Genomic DNA, 14,747 nt, shown 5'->3' on the forward strand with positions numbered 1-14,747 from the left:
AGTGACTCAAACAAACACTCTTCCTCGGGTGAGCGACACAGTGAGGAATGTTAAGGGTTCAAGACGAGACCATCGGGCCACGGCCTTGTCAGCGACGATGGGTCAACTGACTAGCGGAGCGGTACTCTATTCTAAAGGAATGCACTAATATTTGCCCCGTCCGTCAAAGCGCACATTCAACACATCAGAGTTTCTGAAAGAGGAGGAATTCTTAAACGGACAGGGAGGGATTCATTCAATGTCAATAAACATGACACCATGGGCAGGGTAGATAAACGGACAGGGAGGGGTTTGTTGATTGTAAATAATTGTGGTTTAATGTTTGGTTTTTTTTCTGATCGTTGATTAAGAAGTTATTTATTCCTTCGGAAAATTAAACAACTCATTGAACCTGAATAGCAGAAGCTGACTTGCGTCCAATCAAAATAATTCCACACAAGATGAAAGACCTGTGTTTTAATTCTAAGTTCCTGTCAATAGGGGGAATTAGTCTTCTGGGACTTTTTGCACCTTTGACTTCTCCAGTGCACCATGATCAGATCTAAGGTGTCCCAGATTACCCTAATTCACCCTACATTCGCCATAATTGGTCCCCGCTGATCAGCCACTCAGCCTTTAACATCTTTGAAACAAGCAACAACATATTCTCCGCTGCTTCTACACGTCAAAACCCCTAAGAGAAAATGAACATGGTTTTGCATTCACCAGAGACCATTTTGCACTAGAGACGATTACTCTTCCTCCTTTCTTTCCTCATAGCCTATATTGTTGTTATTACCAAATCAGACATGACTGTGTGAGAATGGAGGTTAGATTACGGCATAAATACCACAGGAAAGAGAGACCCCCCTTCCAGGTTCTTAGCTCGCACCGTCATATGGTCCTCATCAGGGCTCTCGCTGAGATTTATTTACTGCATGAGGTTCACTAATGCTGCTGATATCAGCCAAGCATGTTGTGTTTAGATTGAGGCAAGAAAAGATGGATGATCAATGTGTCTGTGGTATTACGAGGAGTTTTTAAACATGCTCCCACCTGGACGAATCCCTCTGGCACTGCTAATTAAAATTTCCCTGAAAAGTCTGAGAGGGAAAAAGGAAAAGAGCATACGAAAGGGAAGTCTTTTGTTTCCTTTTCACTTGGTTTCAATCCCGAGTCCACAGAGCCTGCATGGCTTGTGAGTAATTGAAGGGGGTTTTGTGTTTGTTGGGGTTGGTTTGGGTGGATTGTTTTGTTCTGTCGAGCTGCTTAAACGTCTTTCCTTCTGAGCCTTTCATGAACTGTGGAACTTGGCCTGTCACAAGAGCCCAGCAGCTGCACGCTCCCCACACAATACCCACGATTCCTTGCTCCCATAATGCTGATTTGACAGGCCAGATGGAACCGATTTTAAGCCATTTTCAGTCTCTGTCTGCCTTGACTTTCAGCTGTTTACAGTTCTTTCTGTTTTCCAAGTCACTATATAACGAAAGGAGAGATTCACACATTGAGAAAACTGCAATGTTGCTCACAAAGTGTGGAAATCTGAAAATAAGTGGCAAAGAAGATCTAGCTTGATTTCGGTGCTCATTTGATTCAAATTGTTGGGGTTCTTCAATTCGTTTACGACTTACAATCAAGAGTGAATTCAAAATCATACTGCTATCCTAATAACCTTCGACTATGCAAACACTAAAAATAGAAACGTGTATATGGAAACAAGTGTCCATTCAGTTCAAAAGACTGAAAGCAGTCATTTTCCATAAACAATTTAGTACACCGTACTTATCAGGATTTACAGAGTTTATCAGACAGACTGGAGACAGAACAGTTGCTCACAATGAGCTATAAAACCTTGCAGAGCTCCTATGAAATCCCAGTTGTGGCAAATATTATTTTAAAGGGGTAGTTCATTTCAAAGTTTTTCATTATTTGCTCTTATTTGCTTTCCCTCATGTGGTTTCAAACCTGTTTATGGTTTATTTTGTGCAGCACAGAAAAAACAAAGAGATTCTTAGCGCAGATCTTCTTCATAGTACAGTTTAAAGTTATCATAGTGTACAAAAAAACAAGACAAACTAATCCAAAGCTAGCACAGCCTTTAAGAAAAATGAATTCTGACTTGCAGTTGATTTTAAACAGACTAGCAAGAGTAAATGATTACAAGTCCAACATATGTCTCCAGAGAGAAGTGTGTTGAGTTATGACAATGTGGATGTGAACACTGAAAGGTAATAATAAATAAATAATAACATAGATGACTTGTTGACAATGAGATCTATAATATGCTTTTACAAAATAAACATGGTCAATTTTCATTTACAGACTTCAAACTCTTATTCTGATCATCTCCTCTGCCAAAGCTCTAAAAGCACAATTATTTGTGCTCAAATTCAAAATACTCAAATTTTATAATTTTATTATTAAAAAACTGCAACCTCTGTGAACATAAGAGACTAAAAACCTTATCAACCCCATTCATTTGAATGGTAGTAGTTGTATGGACCACTGGAGAGCCTGGCAGATATGGCTATACTACAAAGAGCTACACAAAGAAACTTCTAAATGTCTCATTTTGTGTTTCATGAAAAAACACATGCAAAGTCAAGTAAATGTAACAGTGTTTTCATTTTGGGTGAACTATTCCTTTAAACACCAAGCCACTTGTGTCATGTAAGGAAACCAGACTTGTAGCCGACATGTTGATGCATCAGACTTGCATCACAGTCTATTGTGCTTGGTAGTTTATGGAGTAACACGGAGATTTGGAGGATGTTACACAACTACAAGACAAAAAGCTAACCACTACCTCATGTAAACCTAGTATAATCCCTAGTCTTATCGGACTGACAGGTGACATGTGCTGTTTCTACAGTATGTAATACCAATGACACACAACATTGATATGACTCCCCACCCTAGACTGAAGAAGTTATTCAAGGACAGCTAAAATTAATAAAATCATTCCTTAGACCTGGGATGATAGTAAAATGTTTTATTAAAGCCTAGATATGACACATTTTGAAGCACATCATGTAATCTTAAAATCAGCTATCTATTAAAGCAAGTCATAACTTGTTTCCTTTTAAAAGTGTCTGAAAATTACAGGTGTGTCAGAAGAAAAACCACAATGCACAGTCCCTTAAAGGCAATGATGTCCATTCAGTGTACCACAATGAAAAGGATTTTACAAGTTCAGTTGTTCTTTTGTTATAGTCATGTTTGCTGTCATGCATGAATCGCTTCCAGGAACGTTCTTAGAAAAAAAATGCAATCACACACTAAAACAATTACTATTTTCAAGCTACTAAATTTAACAATGAAAGTGCATAATGTTCTACATCTCGATAAAAAGTCAAAAAACAGAATCTGGGAAGAAAAAGCATAAATACACAAGTAATACTGCACGTAATACTCTTTGACTGTTGACTGTTATTTCAGCTGACACAGTGTGCTCACAAAATCAAATTCACTGTTGAATGACAAACTATGGATCAGCAAGATCTTAACCTTATGAAAAGGTTTGCTACACATTATGATGGTGACTGTCTATTTTGTTCAAGGTTTGGTGACATCCCACCCTGATCCATAGGCTATTGCGCAAGCACTGGACAGAGAACAGAGCGGCTCCCATGATTGAGCTGACAATCCAGACCAATGAGAAGGAAGGGTCATTGTTCCAATAGCACAAAAGACAGTCTGTTCAGAAAGTTCAGAAAAAAGAGCTTGCAGCTGCATTAGCTGCCAAAACTGAAAGCAGGGGGCACTCTATACTTGAACAGTGATCATGTGACCTTCCTGTGTACCCCTGGGTGTGTGTGTGCTCAAATAAGAGCACGATTTTAGTGGAAACTGAAATATGCCTTTAATGAAAACCGTGTCTGTTGTCAATCCTTGCTCATTCAACATTTACATTTACGCATTTGGCAGATGCTTTTATCCTAAATGGATTACATTGCATTCAATGTACTGTTTTTAATCAATGCATCATTCCCTGGGAATCGAACCCATGACCTTGGCGCTGCTAATGCCTTGCTCTATTGTTTGAGCTATAACAAAACTCAGCAACTTTTGGCCACTAAACCAATCCATAAACTTTTTGTGCTCTATCAGAAAAAGATATAAACCTTGAAATTGGTTTTTGTGGTTTTTCATAGAATAGATTTAAAAAAGAATTGAAATTTGATTATATTGAATGATTGTGTAAAAAGTCAGCATTTTTATGAGGTGGGAAATTACCAAATAAGGTAAACACGTTACAGTTAAACATTGTATCCACGTTTTTACAAAAAGTCAAGTTCTGACCCACATTTACATTTAAAACATCTTCTATTCACTTTGGCTGTGGCTCAAACCCTAGTGTGCTGCCTAACTAGACTAAGATATTTGGACATCATGTTCTTGAGCATTCCGTTCGTTCCGAATTATCCTCAAAAATGCTTTCCAGCAAAGAAGCGCAGTAGGATTTGACACACAGCCTTTGTTTGCGACTGACTGCTCATTTTTATGCGATGTAACCCCCGCTAGAATGAGATAAGAGTTTTACCTGAACGAAACGTCCCGCTGTTAGTTCCATTTTGTTCAGCGTCTCACATTCACTCGTTGCGATTGCAAAAACTCATCGCTTTGCCGGTAATACCTGGAACTTTTCCCTAAACTTCCAGGCATGTCCTTTCAAGCGGGGTAAATCCCTCCCTCCTTGAGAACTCTCTCTCTGGCAGAAGGCTGAGTTAGTTGCCATGGAGACGGGTTGTTTTGAACCCCACTCGCCTCTCCAAGTTCTCGCGCTCCCACACGAAACTAAACAGGCTCTTCTTCACATCAGCCTCATGGATCTGAACTTTACACGGTATGTAAAAATGGCATTTAAAATTAAGTGAGGTAAAAATAAGTGCCTTTCACATTTCACACATAACTATTTTGTCTGATGGTTCCTTCATCCTTCCCCAGGAAAAAACAGGCCAGAATAACTAACGTACTTATTTGAACAGGAATAAAAAGCCCATCGTAGAAAGCGGTCTCCCGGGACACCGAAGAATAGGCCTACTTGCGGGGGCTCGAAGATAGATCTTTAACGCTGACAATAATACTATTCAGATCTACTTTTTACGTAAATAAATATCCTGCAAACGCGCGCGAATCGCAGTAACTACTTAACAAAAACCACAATCTCCGGTGACCACAAAAACATAAAATAAAAAAACGGTTGAGCTACCTGATAAACAACTAAAGGGACAACAAATACAACACTATTATATCATTAAAAGCAGCAAGCGATAAAATAGTAAACATTAACACAAAAACGGTAATCTGCATAATTTATTCAGGCCGCGGAGCATCTGCAACTCAAGTACAGCGACTATGGTAGCCTAATATTGTTATCCACAGACTCCACATCTTGATCAAAAGCGTACATTGTGGAGATTTAAATGGTTTGGTTCTTGCTTGCTGTTTAGTGATTAAAGCAGTTTTGAATGATTGAAACAATAGGCTTGGTAATAAGGTCTGTCTCTTAACGTTTTCTCGTGATGACCAGCAACATTTCCACAAAAATCTGCTCTTTTAGTTATAGAATTATACATTCTAAATTATTACACAACACTGATTTTTACTTTGGCCTATGTTTGAACTTTTTGGCTTTTGCACAGCTTTTGTTGCACTAAATATAGATTTACACACATTGTAATGTCAGTTTGAAGCATATCCATATGCTTCAGACACCTTCAGTTTCTCAGCAGCAGAGTACAAGCTTAGCACATTGCTAACAGCTGTCTAAACTGTGGTATGCAATCACATGTATGTGAAGCATAAGTTCAAGAACAAACAGACAAAGAACCTTTGATAATGTTATGTGGAGAATTGGTTCTAGATATGAGAGAATTATGATTTTTCTGGGCATTTTTGTAGCCACAAAATAGTAAACAAAGGTTTTTCTACAATAAGGATAGTTGTATTAAATTTGTATGGCAAGTTTGTGACAAAAAATTAATAAGCTTTTAAGTGTCAAAAATTGTCAAACTACCAAACCAAAACTCCAAAACAGAGGCAAATCTATGGCTTTGGTAAGAATATCTACAGAACAAACCAAGCCTGTCAACTTTTTTAATCTTAGTGCCACTGGAGAAAAATCGTAGAATATCAGAATCTCATCATTTTCCACGTTTTGAGAAATCTGAAAACCAAACCTAGTTGTTATAGTATTTTGTCATGAGCCAGTCTAATATTAAAATCCCGCTTTCAATAGATGAAGTTTGAAGTCTCTGTTGGATTGAAACTTGTGCAAATAAGCAACTTGCGGCCAAATAAGCAACCGCAATAAGAAGCAGGGATCTGTGGTTGAGGAAAGCTTTATGATGACAACGTGTTCATAACCTTTCTCTGGAACTCTTTCAAATTGTACCAATACCTCAGCAGAAATGTGGTTTCTTGTGTTGGAACGTGATGTGGGAGTCTTTCTCAAATCTGTATTAAATTACTTAGATAATAGCTCAGGGATAGTTATGTCACAGATCATCACTTCATCAGGTTCCAAAAGAGACATACTGTATACTCTAGATGTTATTTAGAAGGAAATACTGCAAGAAGCTCAAAGAAAAGTAGTGTTGGGTCAGTCTGAATACTTAGAAGAATATAGAAATGTCTTTTTGTTGCAAAACCTTGAGAGACTTCTACAGTAAAGCTGCTGAAACTTGTGTTTCTACTTTAAAACCATATTATTATCAATTGGACAATTGAAATTTGGTATAGTATATGTTTGGTATAAATTTGGTATGCTATTATATATCAAGGTCAAATCCTAGCTTGTCATTTTACTCTCACGTTGTAAGCAACCATTTACTATATTTAACCTTGCGTCCAGATTTTGAGCAGCCAATGTCAAGAACACCATGAGGCCCAGAATAAACATCTCCCATGGTAGAGGATGCCTGTTAGGGTGATCATGACACTAAAATATGCAACTGGAAGTGTTTGCTAGAAATGGACTAATCTAAAAGCCAAACATCCCTTTTTCTAATCATTGCTGTCTAAGTGTTACCCAATCAAAACATAATGTATTCTCAATCTGGTCTCTTGATAAACAGGCTCAGAAGTGGGAACCACAACTTTGAGCTTAATTCTGTTGTTTTGTGCAGAATAAAATCTACAAATTCTCCACATGGGCTTTGTTTTTAATTAGTCAGCAGCATATGAGAACTCCACAAATTCCATGTAAATGTGTCCAGCACATAATTATAATCCATTAAATCCTGGTAGCAGCACTTGACTGGTAAGGACTGTGATAAATACTTGAGTTGCATCCCCCTGGGTATCCCATCATCCCTGTGATTGCAATTTACGAAAGTCTCAATGCTCCTTTGGTCTTTTCTCAGAGGAAGTTGGTGAAATATATGGCTATGTTCTTCTGAGGATCTTCTTTTTTTAGCCATAAGAACATGGACTCATGTCAGTCCTGCTACATATTATACTATATATTAACTTAAATATTAATATTCTACCAAGTGTATACTACTAGTGATTGAGAGCTACTTTTTTTCCTATTTTCTGATGGATTAGGGCTGGACGATATGGCCAAAATTTATATCACGATATATTTCTTAATTTCGGTCGATACGATATAATTCCGATATCGATATGAACACTATAAAAAGCCTTGTAAAAACTGCCAAGAACGCCCACAACAGATGTCTGTGTATATAAATTTATGAAAAATGAATTTGCCAAGTCTGACACCTCATTTAAAACCATTTAATATTTTTGAAAAAAAAAATATATATATATATTTTTTGTATTTAGCCTTCATACAAACAATAAATGTGAAATCACTGTCAAATAATCATTTCAGACTCACCTAATTAAAATTAATATCTTTAACTTCAAACTATAGGCTAATATATACTACCAGTCAAAAGCTTTTGAACAGTAAGATTTTTTATGTTTTTAAAGAATTCTCTTCTGCTCACCAAGCCTGCATTTATTTGATCCAAAATACAGCAAGAAAAGTAACATTTTGAAATATTTTTACTATTTAAAATAACTGTTTTATATTTGGAAATATTTTAAAATATAATTTATTCCTGTGATTTCAAAGCTATATTTTTAGCATCATTACTCTGATTACATGATCCTTCAGAAATCATTCTTATATTCTGATTTGCTGCGCAAAAAATAATTTGTTGAAATCAGCTGAGTAGAATTTTTTTCAGGTTTCTTGATGAATAGAAAGTTCAGAAGAAGAACATTTATTTGAAATAGAAATATTTTGTAACTTTATAAATGTCTTTATCATCACTTTTGATCAATTTAAAGCATCTCTGCTAAATAAAAATTTCTATAATTTCTTTCCAAAAGTGTAATCAAATCAAATGTAATCAAAATGTAATGTTACAAAAGCTTTATGTTTCAGATAAATGCTGATCTTTGGATCTTTCTATTCATCAAAGAATCCTGAAAAAAAAAGTACTCAACTCTCTTAAATATTGATAATCAGCAAATCAGCATAATAGAATGATTTCTGAAGATCATGTCAAGACTGGAGTAATGATGCTGAAAATTCAGCTTTGATCACAGGAATAAACTACATTTTAAAATAAAAGTTATTTTAAATAGTAAAAATATTTCAAAATTTAACTGTTTTTGCAGTAATTTGGATATAGATTGAAACAAATGTGCTTTAGTCAGTATAAAGAGTATGAAGAGTGCTCTTGAGTTGCTGCAGGAAAAAAAAAAAGGCATGTTGCTGGAGCCGGGCTTAAATGCAAACTGATTATCTGCCAGCAGGAGGCGCTGTGAGAGTGGTAGACCCAGCGGTTTCTCCAGTAACGGCTATTAATTAAAGCAGCTCCGCCTATGAACGCTTCTTTATCAGATAAAATGAAAATGCCATCGAAACTTTTCTGAAAACAGTCGGTTCCCTTCAGAGATACATTCATATAAAACACCCGCGACGTGTTTTGATTTTGAAACGTGCAGTGCTCATATTTATTCAACGAAGTCAAACGCCACAAATAAATCAATGTATGGGAAACACACATTGTCGACACATATCGAAATATCGGAAATGTGTTTAAAAACCATATCACCGTTATTGAATTTTTTTTTATCGCGATACATATTGATATTGAATTATTGTCCAGCCCTATGATGGATTAACTGCAAAGTACTACTTGGCCCTTTCAACTGTTATACGTTGAGTTTAAAGTCACCTAGCAGTGGATTGCCTGCAGTGAATGGGTGGCATCAGAATGAGAGTCCACACAGCTGAACTGGAAACACAATATTCCAGTTCATCAATATCTTGTGAAGCAAAAAGTTGCATGTTAGTAAGAATCAAATCCATTATTAAGGCTTTTTCAATTTAAATTGTTGCGTCTGGGCTAAATACAAGTCCATAATCCATAATAATGCCTCCTTTAGTAAAAGTCCATCCACTGTTGTCTTCTCACATCAACATTCATTGACATATTTGTTTAGAACTGTTATGGATTGTTTACGCTTATAAACGGTGCTTGATATGTGCATATTTCTCTCCTGATTCAGACGAGATCTTTTTTTTTTTTTTACTTTAGCAAGCAATATGAAGTTTAAAACATCTTGATAGATCTGTTTCTTACAAACACACACACTTTCGCTTCACAAGACATTAATTGATGTACATGAAGTTGTGTGGATTACTTGTGAATTATTGTGAAGTTTTTATCAGCTCTGTGAACTCACATTAGGAACATGCTGTGAACACCCATTCACTGCAGAGGTCATGATGGAAAACATAATAACTATTTGGTTTAAAGTATTTCCTGTCATCTGTTTTTTTCTTTTTTTTTCTTTCTCTCAAATACACTTAAATTTCCATTATGGAGTAAATTATTGGTTTTTAGTGTATTTTATTTTTTTTGATTTTTTTTTTTACATGAGAAACATTATGCCAGACCTGTTAAATGGTTTCCTCTTCCTTGAACACATTTGTAAGGGCTCCATCATTCATGTTCAGCAAAAGCCATAAAATCTCCAAAATGCAACGGTATCTGTTTCCAGCAGCCCTGAATGTTCACCACACCCTTACCACAAAATATTCCTGTCACAATCATTCTGTTCAGGCATTTAAAAATACAAAGCAGAATATTGTATTCAATACTTAAGTTACTTGGATAATGGCAATGCTCAGAAAATATGGGAAAATGCTTTGTTTTTTTGTTCATTTTTAAGGTTGTAATTGGTTTATGCTATGTATATTAAAAATTAATTTAGCAAAAAATAGCTGATGCAAGTTGAAATAATCTCTTTAGTGGTCTTCCAACTTCTCTTTGATGTATTTTTATAAACAAAATACATGAAAATAAAAGGCATCATTTTGTAATTTCATAAACTTGAGCACTAACATGTCAACCCTGTTACCATCGCCTCAGTTACCTTTCTGAAAACATAATTGCATCCTAGTATTTAGCTTGAGATAATAACACTTAAACACATAATGTGTCTGGCAAAATGTTTAAAATGTGCATATATTTTGACATCAGTATGAGCCATTGTTTCCAAAGTTTCTTGCAATATTGCAATAACTGGAATTACATTTTAAACAAGGGCAAGGGCACACCAAAAAGAAACATTCAAGGTAGATTTGTCAAGAAACCATGATAAGCCAATGGGAAAGGACAGACAGCCTTGAGGGAGGCATAGAGAGACCTAAAGAGAGAGCTGTGGTTTGTGCCCTAATCATTTCCCACACTGTGGCCCTGGGGGACAGACAACTAGATGATGGGGTTGTTTACCACAGATAAGAAAGAGTGTAAAAACAGTGAACTGTTGTTCTTAGTCTCAGGTCAGAGTCGTCAGAATGAAAACGTAATCTAAATTTCAGATAGGCCTGTTATTAGCAACTCTTAATAGCAAAACACAACTAAAAAGAGCACAAATAATTTGTTATAAAAATATAATTTGTATTCCGATAAAATATAACAAATGCTTTTTATTTATTTTCATATTGTCATAATGATAATTACAAGAAACAGTGACTAAGAAGCATGCATCAGTTTTCGCAGAGATTTTAGAAGGTTTAAGAGCGCCTCCTTGTTTCTGGTTCACAGTAAAACACCACAGAGTAGTTTATTATGACTCAAATCCACAAACAATCCATCCTGATCAGACTACTGTCATCCACTGCTCTCACAAGCGCTTTTAGGCTATCATATCTCTTATAATGAGAGAAATTTTCTTTATCCCCGTTCAGTCTAGTGACTTCAAAACACATTCGAGGCTTGGTCCATTTTAATTGTTCATATCCAAACGCATGCGATTTTTTTGTTACGCGATTATTATTAGCCTATTATTTAACTTACTCATTTTTATATGTTTTCTGTTATGCTTTTCGTTATGTCTCTACAGACAACTTCATTTGAAATCATCTGTAGCATTAATTTTTGTATCCAAAAAAAAAAAAAAAAAAAAAAAAAAAGAGAGAGAGAGCTTAAGAGTCAGGAACATAAAGACGACAGTCTTTCAGATAAAGAAAATCATACCTTCTCTGGATAAGTGACGCTTGTGTTGTCAAGGTTACCTTTTCACGTATCCATGCTGTGAGTCTGCGTAAGTTAGTTTTCAGTGGAGTGCGCTCTGAGCTATCTGTCCCAGTGTTTTTTGGCTGGGAGGAGAAGGAGGAGGAGGGAGCGCAGGAAATGATGAGAACTGTTATGTGAGAGATGTGATATGGATAGTCTATGTGAAACTAGTTCGGTTATGTGGTAAATCCTTTCCTGTAAAATAATTCGCTCAATTTTTTTAGTAAAAGGCTTTAAATTAATAGTTCACTGTTTATGATGTTAAAAGTGGTGTATGAATACTTGCTGGATGTACGGTCACTTAATTTTTGTGAGAGAATTATCCTACCAATAATAAGTCTAAAGTAGTCTTTATCTGTCTTTATCTATCTTTAAGAACGCTGCACGTTTTATTTTAACGTTACGTGAATCCACCGCTGTTCTTAAATGCGAATGAAAAAAAAAACAGCGCCACCCGGGGACTAAAAATGCCCTTACCATTAAATTCAACTGCGTCATGTGAGCCGAGGGTTTGACAGACAAACGGAGACGAGAAACCGGAACTCACATATTAACAAAACTGTAATATAAATCAAAAGGTCAAAACAGCTCTCTTTGTTAAATCATGTACCTGAACATTTCAGTTATTATATATACACATATTAATGACAAAGAATATAATTCCTTCAGATACCTTCAAAAAATGTACCTTATGAATACTGTCTTCAAAAAACAACAAAAGGAACTGTTGTACACCATCATGAATCAAAAAGCTAGAAAAGAACTAAACTGGGAAGTTAGTCATTCAGCATATAATTTGGGAACAAGGACAAAACACATTCACTGATTATTTACATATAACAGTTGACTAAACCAATAAGGTAAAAAAGAGAAGAGTAAGAAGAGAAGAGAGAGGGGGTTATTTTACACTGTACAATAAGACTGGAAATTTATAGTTTGTGTTTAGTAACAATTCTGACATTTATATAAAAAGATTTAATGAATAACTTGATCACCAAATTTTATGAGGAAACTGGCACTTCTATCCCAACATCAAATTCAGTGCGACTGGACTGCAATAGAAGTAAACTTTTTTTGTTTTGTTTGCTAATTTCAGAGTGCAGAGAGCGATAATTAATGGAAACTGTCTGTATCAAGCGAACTCTAATAATAAACAAGGTTTAGTCGCACACATTGGTCAAGACGACAAACCTACACATCAAAAAGAAATGTACACACTGGAGTCACTGGGGGTTGCTCAGGCAGACCAATGAGATGGGCCGGACTTCATGGAGAAGACCCAGCATTTAGCACAATACCAGAACCCGCATATTACAGTCCAGACTGTGAAGGCTTTTAGCTAAGCACCACGTGGCGGTCGAAGACAGATTTGCGCTGCTCTTGGACCTGCCTCTTCCAGCGCTGCTGAGCGTGCTCTACTTTGTTTAGCATGTTGGAGCGAGAGCGAGAACGGGAAAGCACATCATGGGCGTTAGCAAAGGGCTGCTGGTCCTGTAAAAACAGAGTTTAACGTTATCACATTTTAAAGAACATGACTATCAATAATGACACAAAATGGGTGCATCTATTTTGTTACACATCTTTTTAATCTAAACTACCAATACATACATTAAATCTTGTATCCATAAAGACGTAACACTTACCCCAACATCATCGTCACTCTGAATGAGCTGTGAATGGCCAAACAGCCTTCTCTTCAGTATAGGCTCCAACAGCGTCAGGTAGACCATATACAGTAACAGAAGGCCCAGAATAGACAGATATGCTATAATAGGTGCCCTGTAAAATAGAGAAAGATTATTATTTCTCTAATACTTAAACTTATTATATATGCCATACTTTATAAAGACGTTGAACTTACTTTGATGGTTCCAGAGCTCCTTTCTTCATATTTGCATTCACAGCGTAAACAGTAAGCCTCCACATCTTTGCCTTCAACGGGCATCGGCTCCACCACATGAAGGCAATTACTGTGCAAATGTTTATATTAGAGATGTTATGGATCAGTGAATAGATTTGGTTTATTACAGAAGTTACTGTAGACTTGTATTAAGACTAGTAAACCATTTACCAGTCCTTCAAGGAAACGTTTTGGTTGTAGATCAGCCCAGCAATGTCCTTATAAGGTGGACAGATACATTTGCACCTGATGTCTTCTGAATTCTGAGAAGAGTGACCACACATACACAAGCTCATATATTTACACCAATGAATGACACGAAATCAGTGAAGGTCACCATACTTTGGTCAGTTAAGATTGCACTTGGCATTGTTTCCGATAAGGAACGTGTTAATTAGTTAATTTATCACTACGTATTATTATCTTTTATTTCGCAGAAACACTGACCATGCTAGCGGCTAGTTGGCACTGCTAACAACACAACAGGTTCATAACTACACGACGTATATCGTTTATGTATTAAAATACAGTGATAAATATCTTATTTTACCTTAGCTTCTGATGTTTGTGCAGATAATATCAGCATAAAACACGCTAGCGATGAAAACGTCAACAGACTGACAGCGGCTCTTGAGGTCAATCGATACATCTTTTTCGCTTCCGCTCAAGACAGCGTCGTCAAATATTAAAGATAGGTGTAGCAGAATAACGAGTAGATATTACATTAGCGACGCATGCAATGACTAGAACTCTTCTGGTCCAAATAAACGTCAACAAAACAAAGCGCGAGGGCTGGACTCTGCTTGACACATCAGCTGACCATCAGCAGACGGTCCGAGCTTTATCACTTCCCTCCGGAAACACGTGGGTGGGGGAAGATTGTTCGGGATTTGTTAATTTCTTTCTGTAGCATTTGGGTGGCTTTTATCACTATTCAGACCGGTGTTACCTCTACGATGTTATATGCTTCAAACTGCATTAACTACAAAGAAAATAGAGATCATTCACAGATATTTATTTTAATTGGCAGCCTATTTATATGTAATATGTCTCATTTTATGCAACTTTTTATTCCTAAAACATGGTGATTTTTTCTGATTAATGGAATGATAAAAAGAGACATTCAGAATCCCCTCTTCATAACATTTAAATGTAATATGTCAACAAGTGAAACAAGCATTTTGAACCTGGCTTTATCCAATGTTTAGATTTCAGTTTTGAAAATGTATGCAAATTAGTGCATATTTAATTATATAATGCAATAATTTCCATATTTTAACATAGCATTTCAAAAATGTTTGCAATTCTTAATTTAA

At 36.1% G+C, this 14,747-nt stretch overlaps 2 protein-coding genes across 2 annotated transcripts in view; both read right to left on the minus strand.

Moving 5' to 3' along the window:
- Window positions 1-12,158, minus strand: part of dennd2b (DENN domain containing 2B) — a 48,446-nt gene extending 36,288 nt beyond the window's left edge. Inside the window, exon 1 of the mRNA XM_042727551.1 lies at window positions 11,493-12,158. The gene's annotated coding sequence lies outside the window, so the exon portion shown is untranslated. The remainder of the gene's footprint in view (window positions 1-11,492) is intronic.
- Window positions 12,159-12,306: 148 nt separating this feature from the next.
- tmem9b (TMEM9 domain family, member B) lies at window positions 12,307-14,209 on the minus strand. Its single transcript, XM_042727553.1, has 5 exons — window positions 13,982-14,209; window positions 13,603-13,694; window positions 13,382-13,501; window positions 13,175-13,310; window positions 12,307-13,022 (listed from the first exon to the last, which is right to left on the minus strand). The coding sequence occupies exons 1-5, from the start codon at window positions 14,078-14,080 to the stop codon at window positions 12,867-12,869; spliced, it is 603 nt and encodes a 200-aa protein (XP_042583487.1). The 5' UTR covers window positions 14,081-14,209; the 3' UTR covers window positions 12,307-12,866.
- Window positions 14,210-14,747: the final 538 nt, after the last annotated feature.

The sequence above is a fragment of the Cyprinus carpio genome, chromosome B7 (genome assembly GCF_018340385.1).
Source record: "Cyprinus carpio isolate SPL01 chromosome B7, ASM1834038v1, whole genome shotgun sequence".
NCBI lineage: Eukaryota > Metazoa > Chordata > Actinopteri > Cypriniformes > Cyprinidae > Cyprinus > Cyprinus carpio.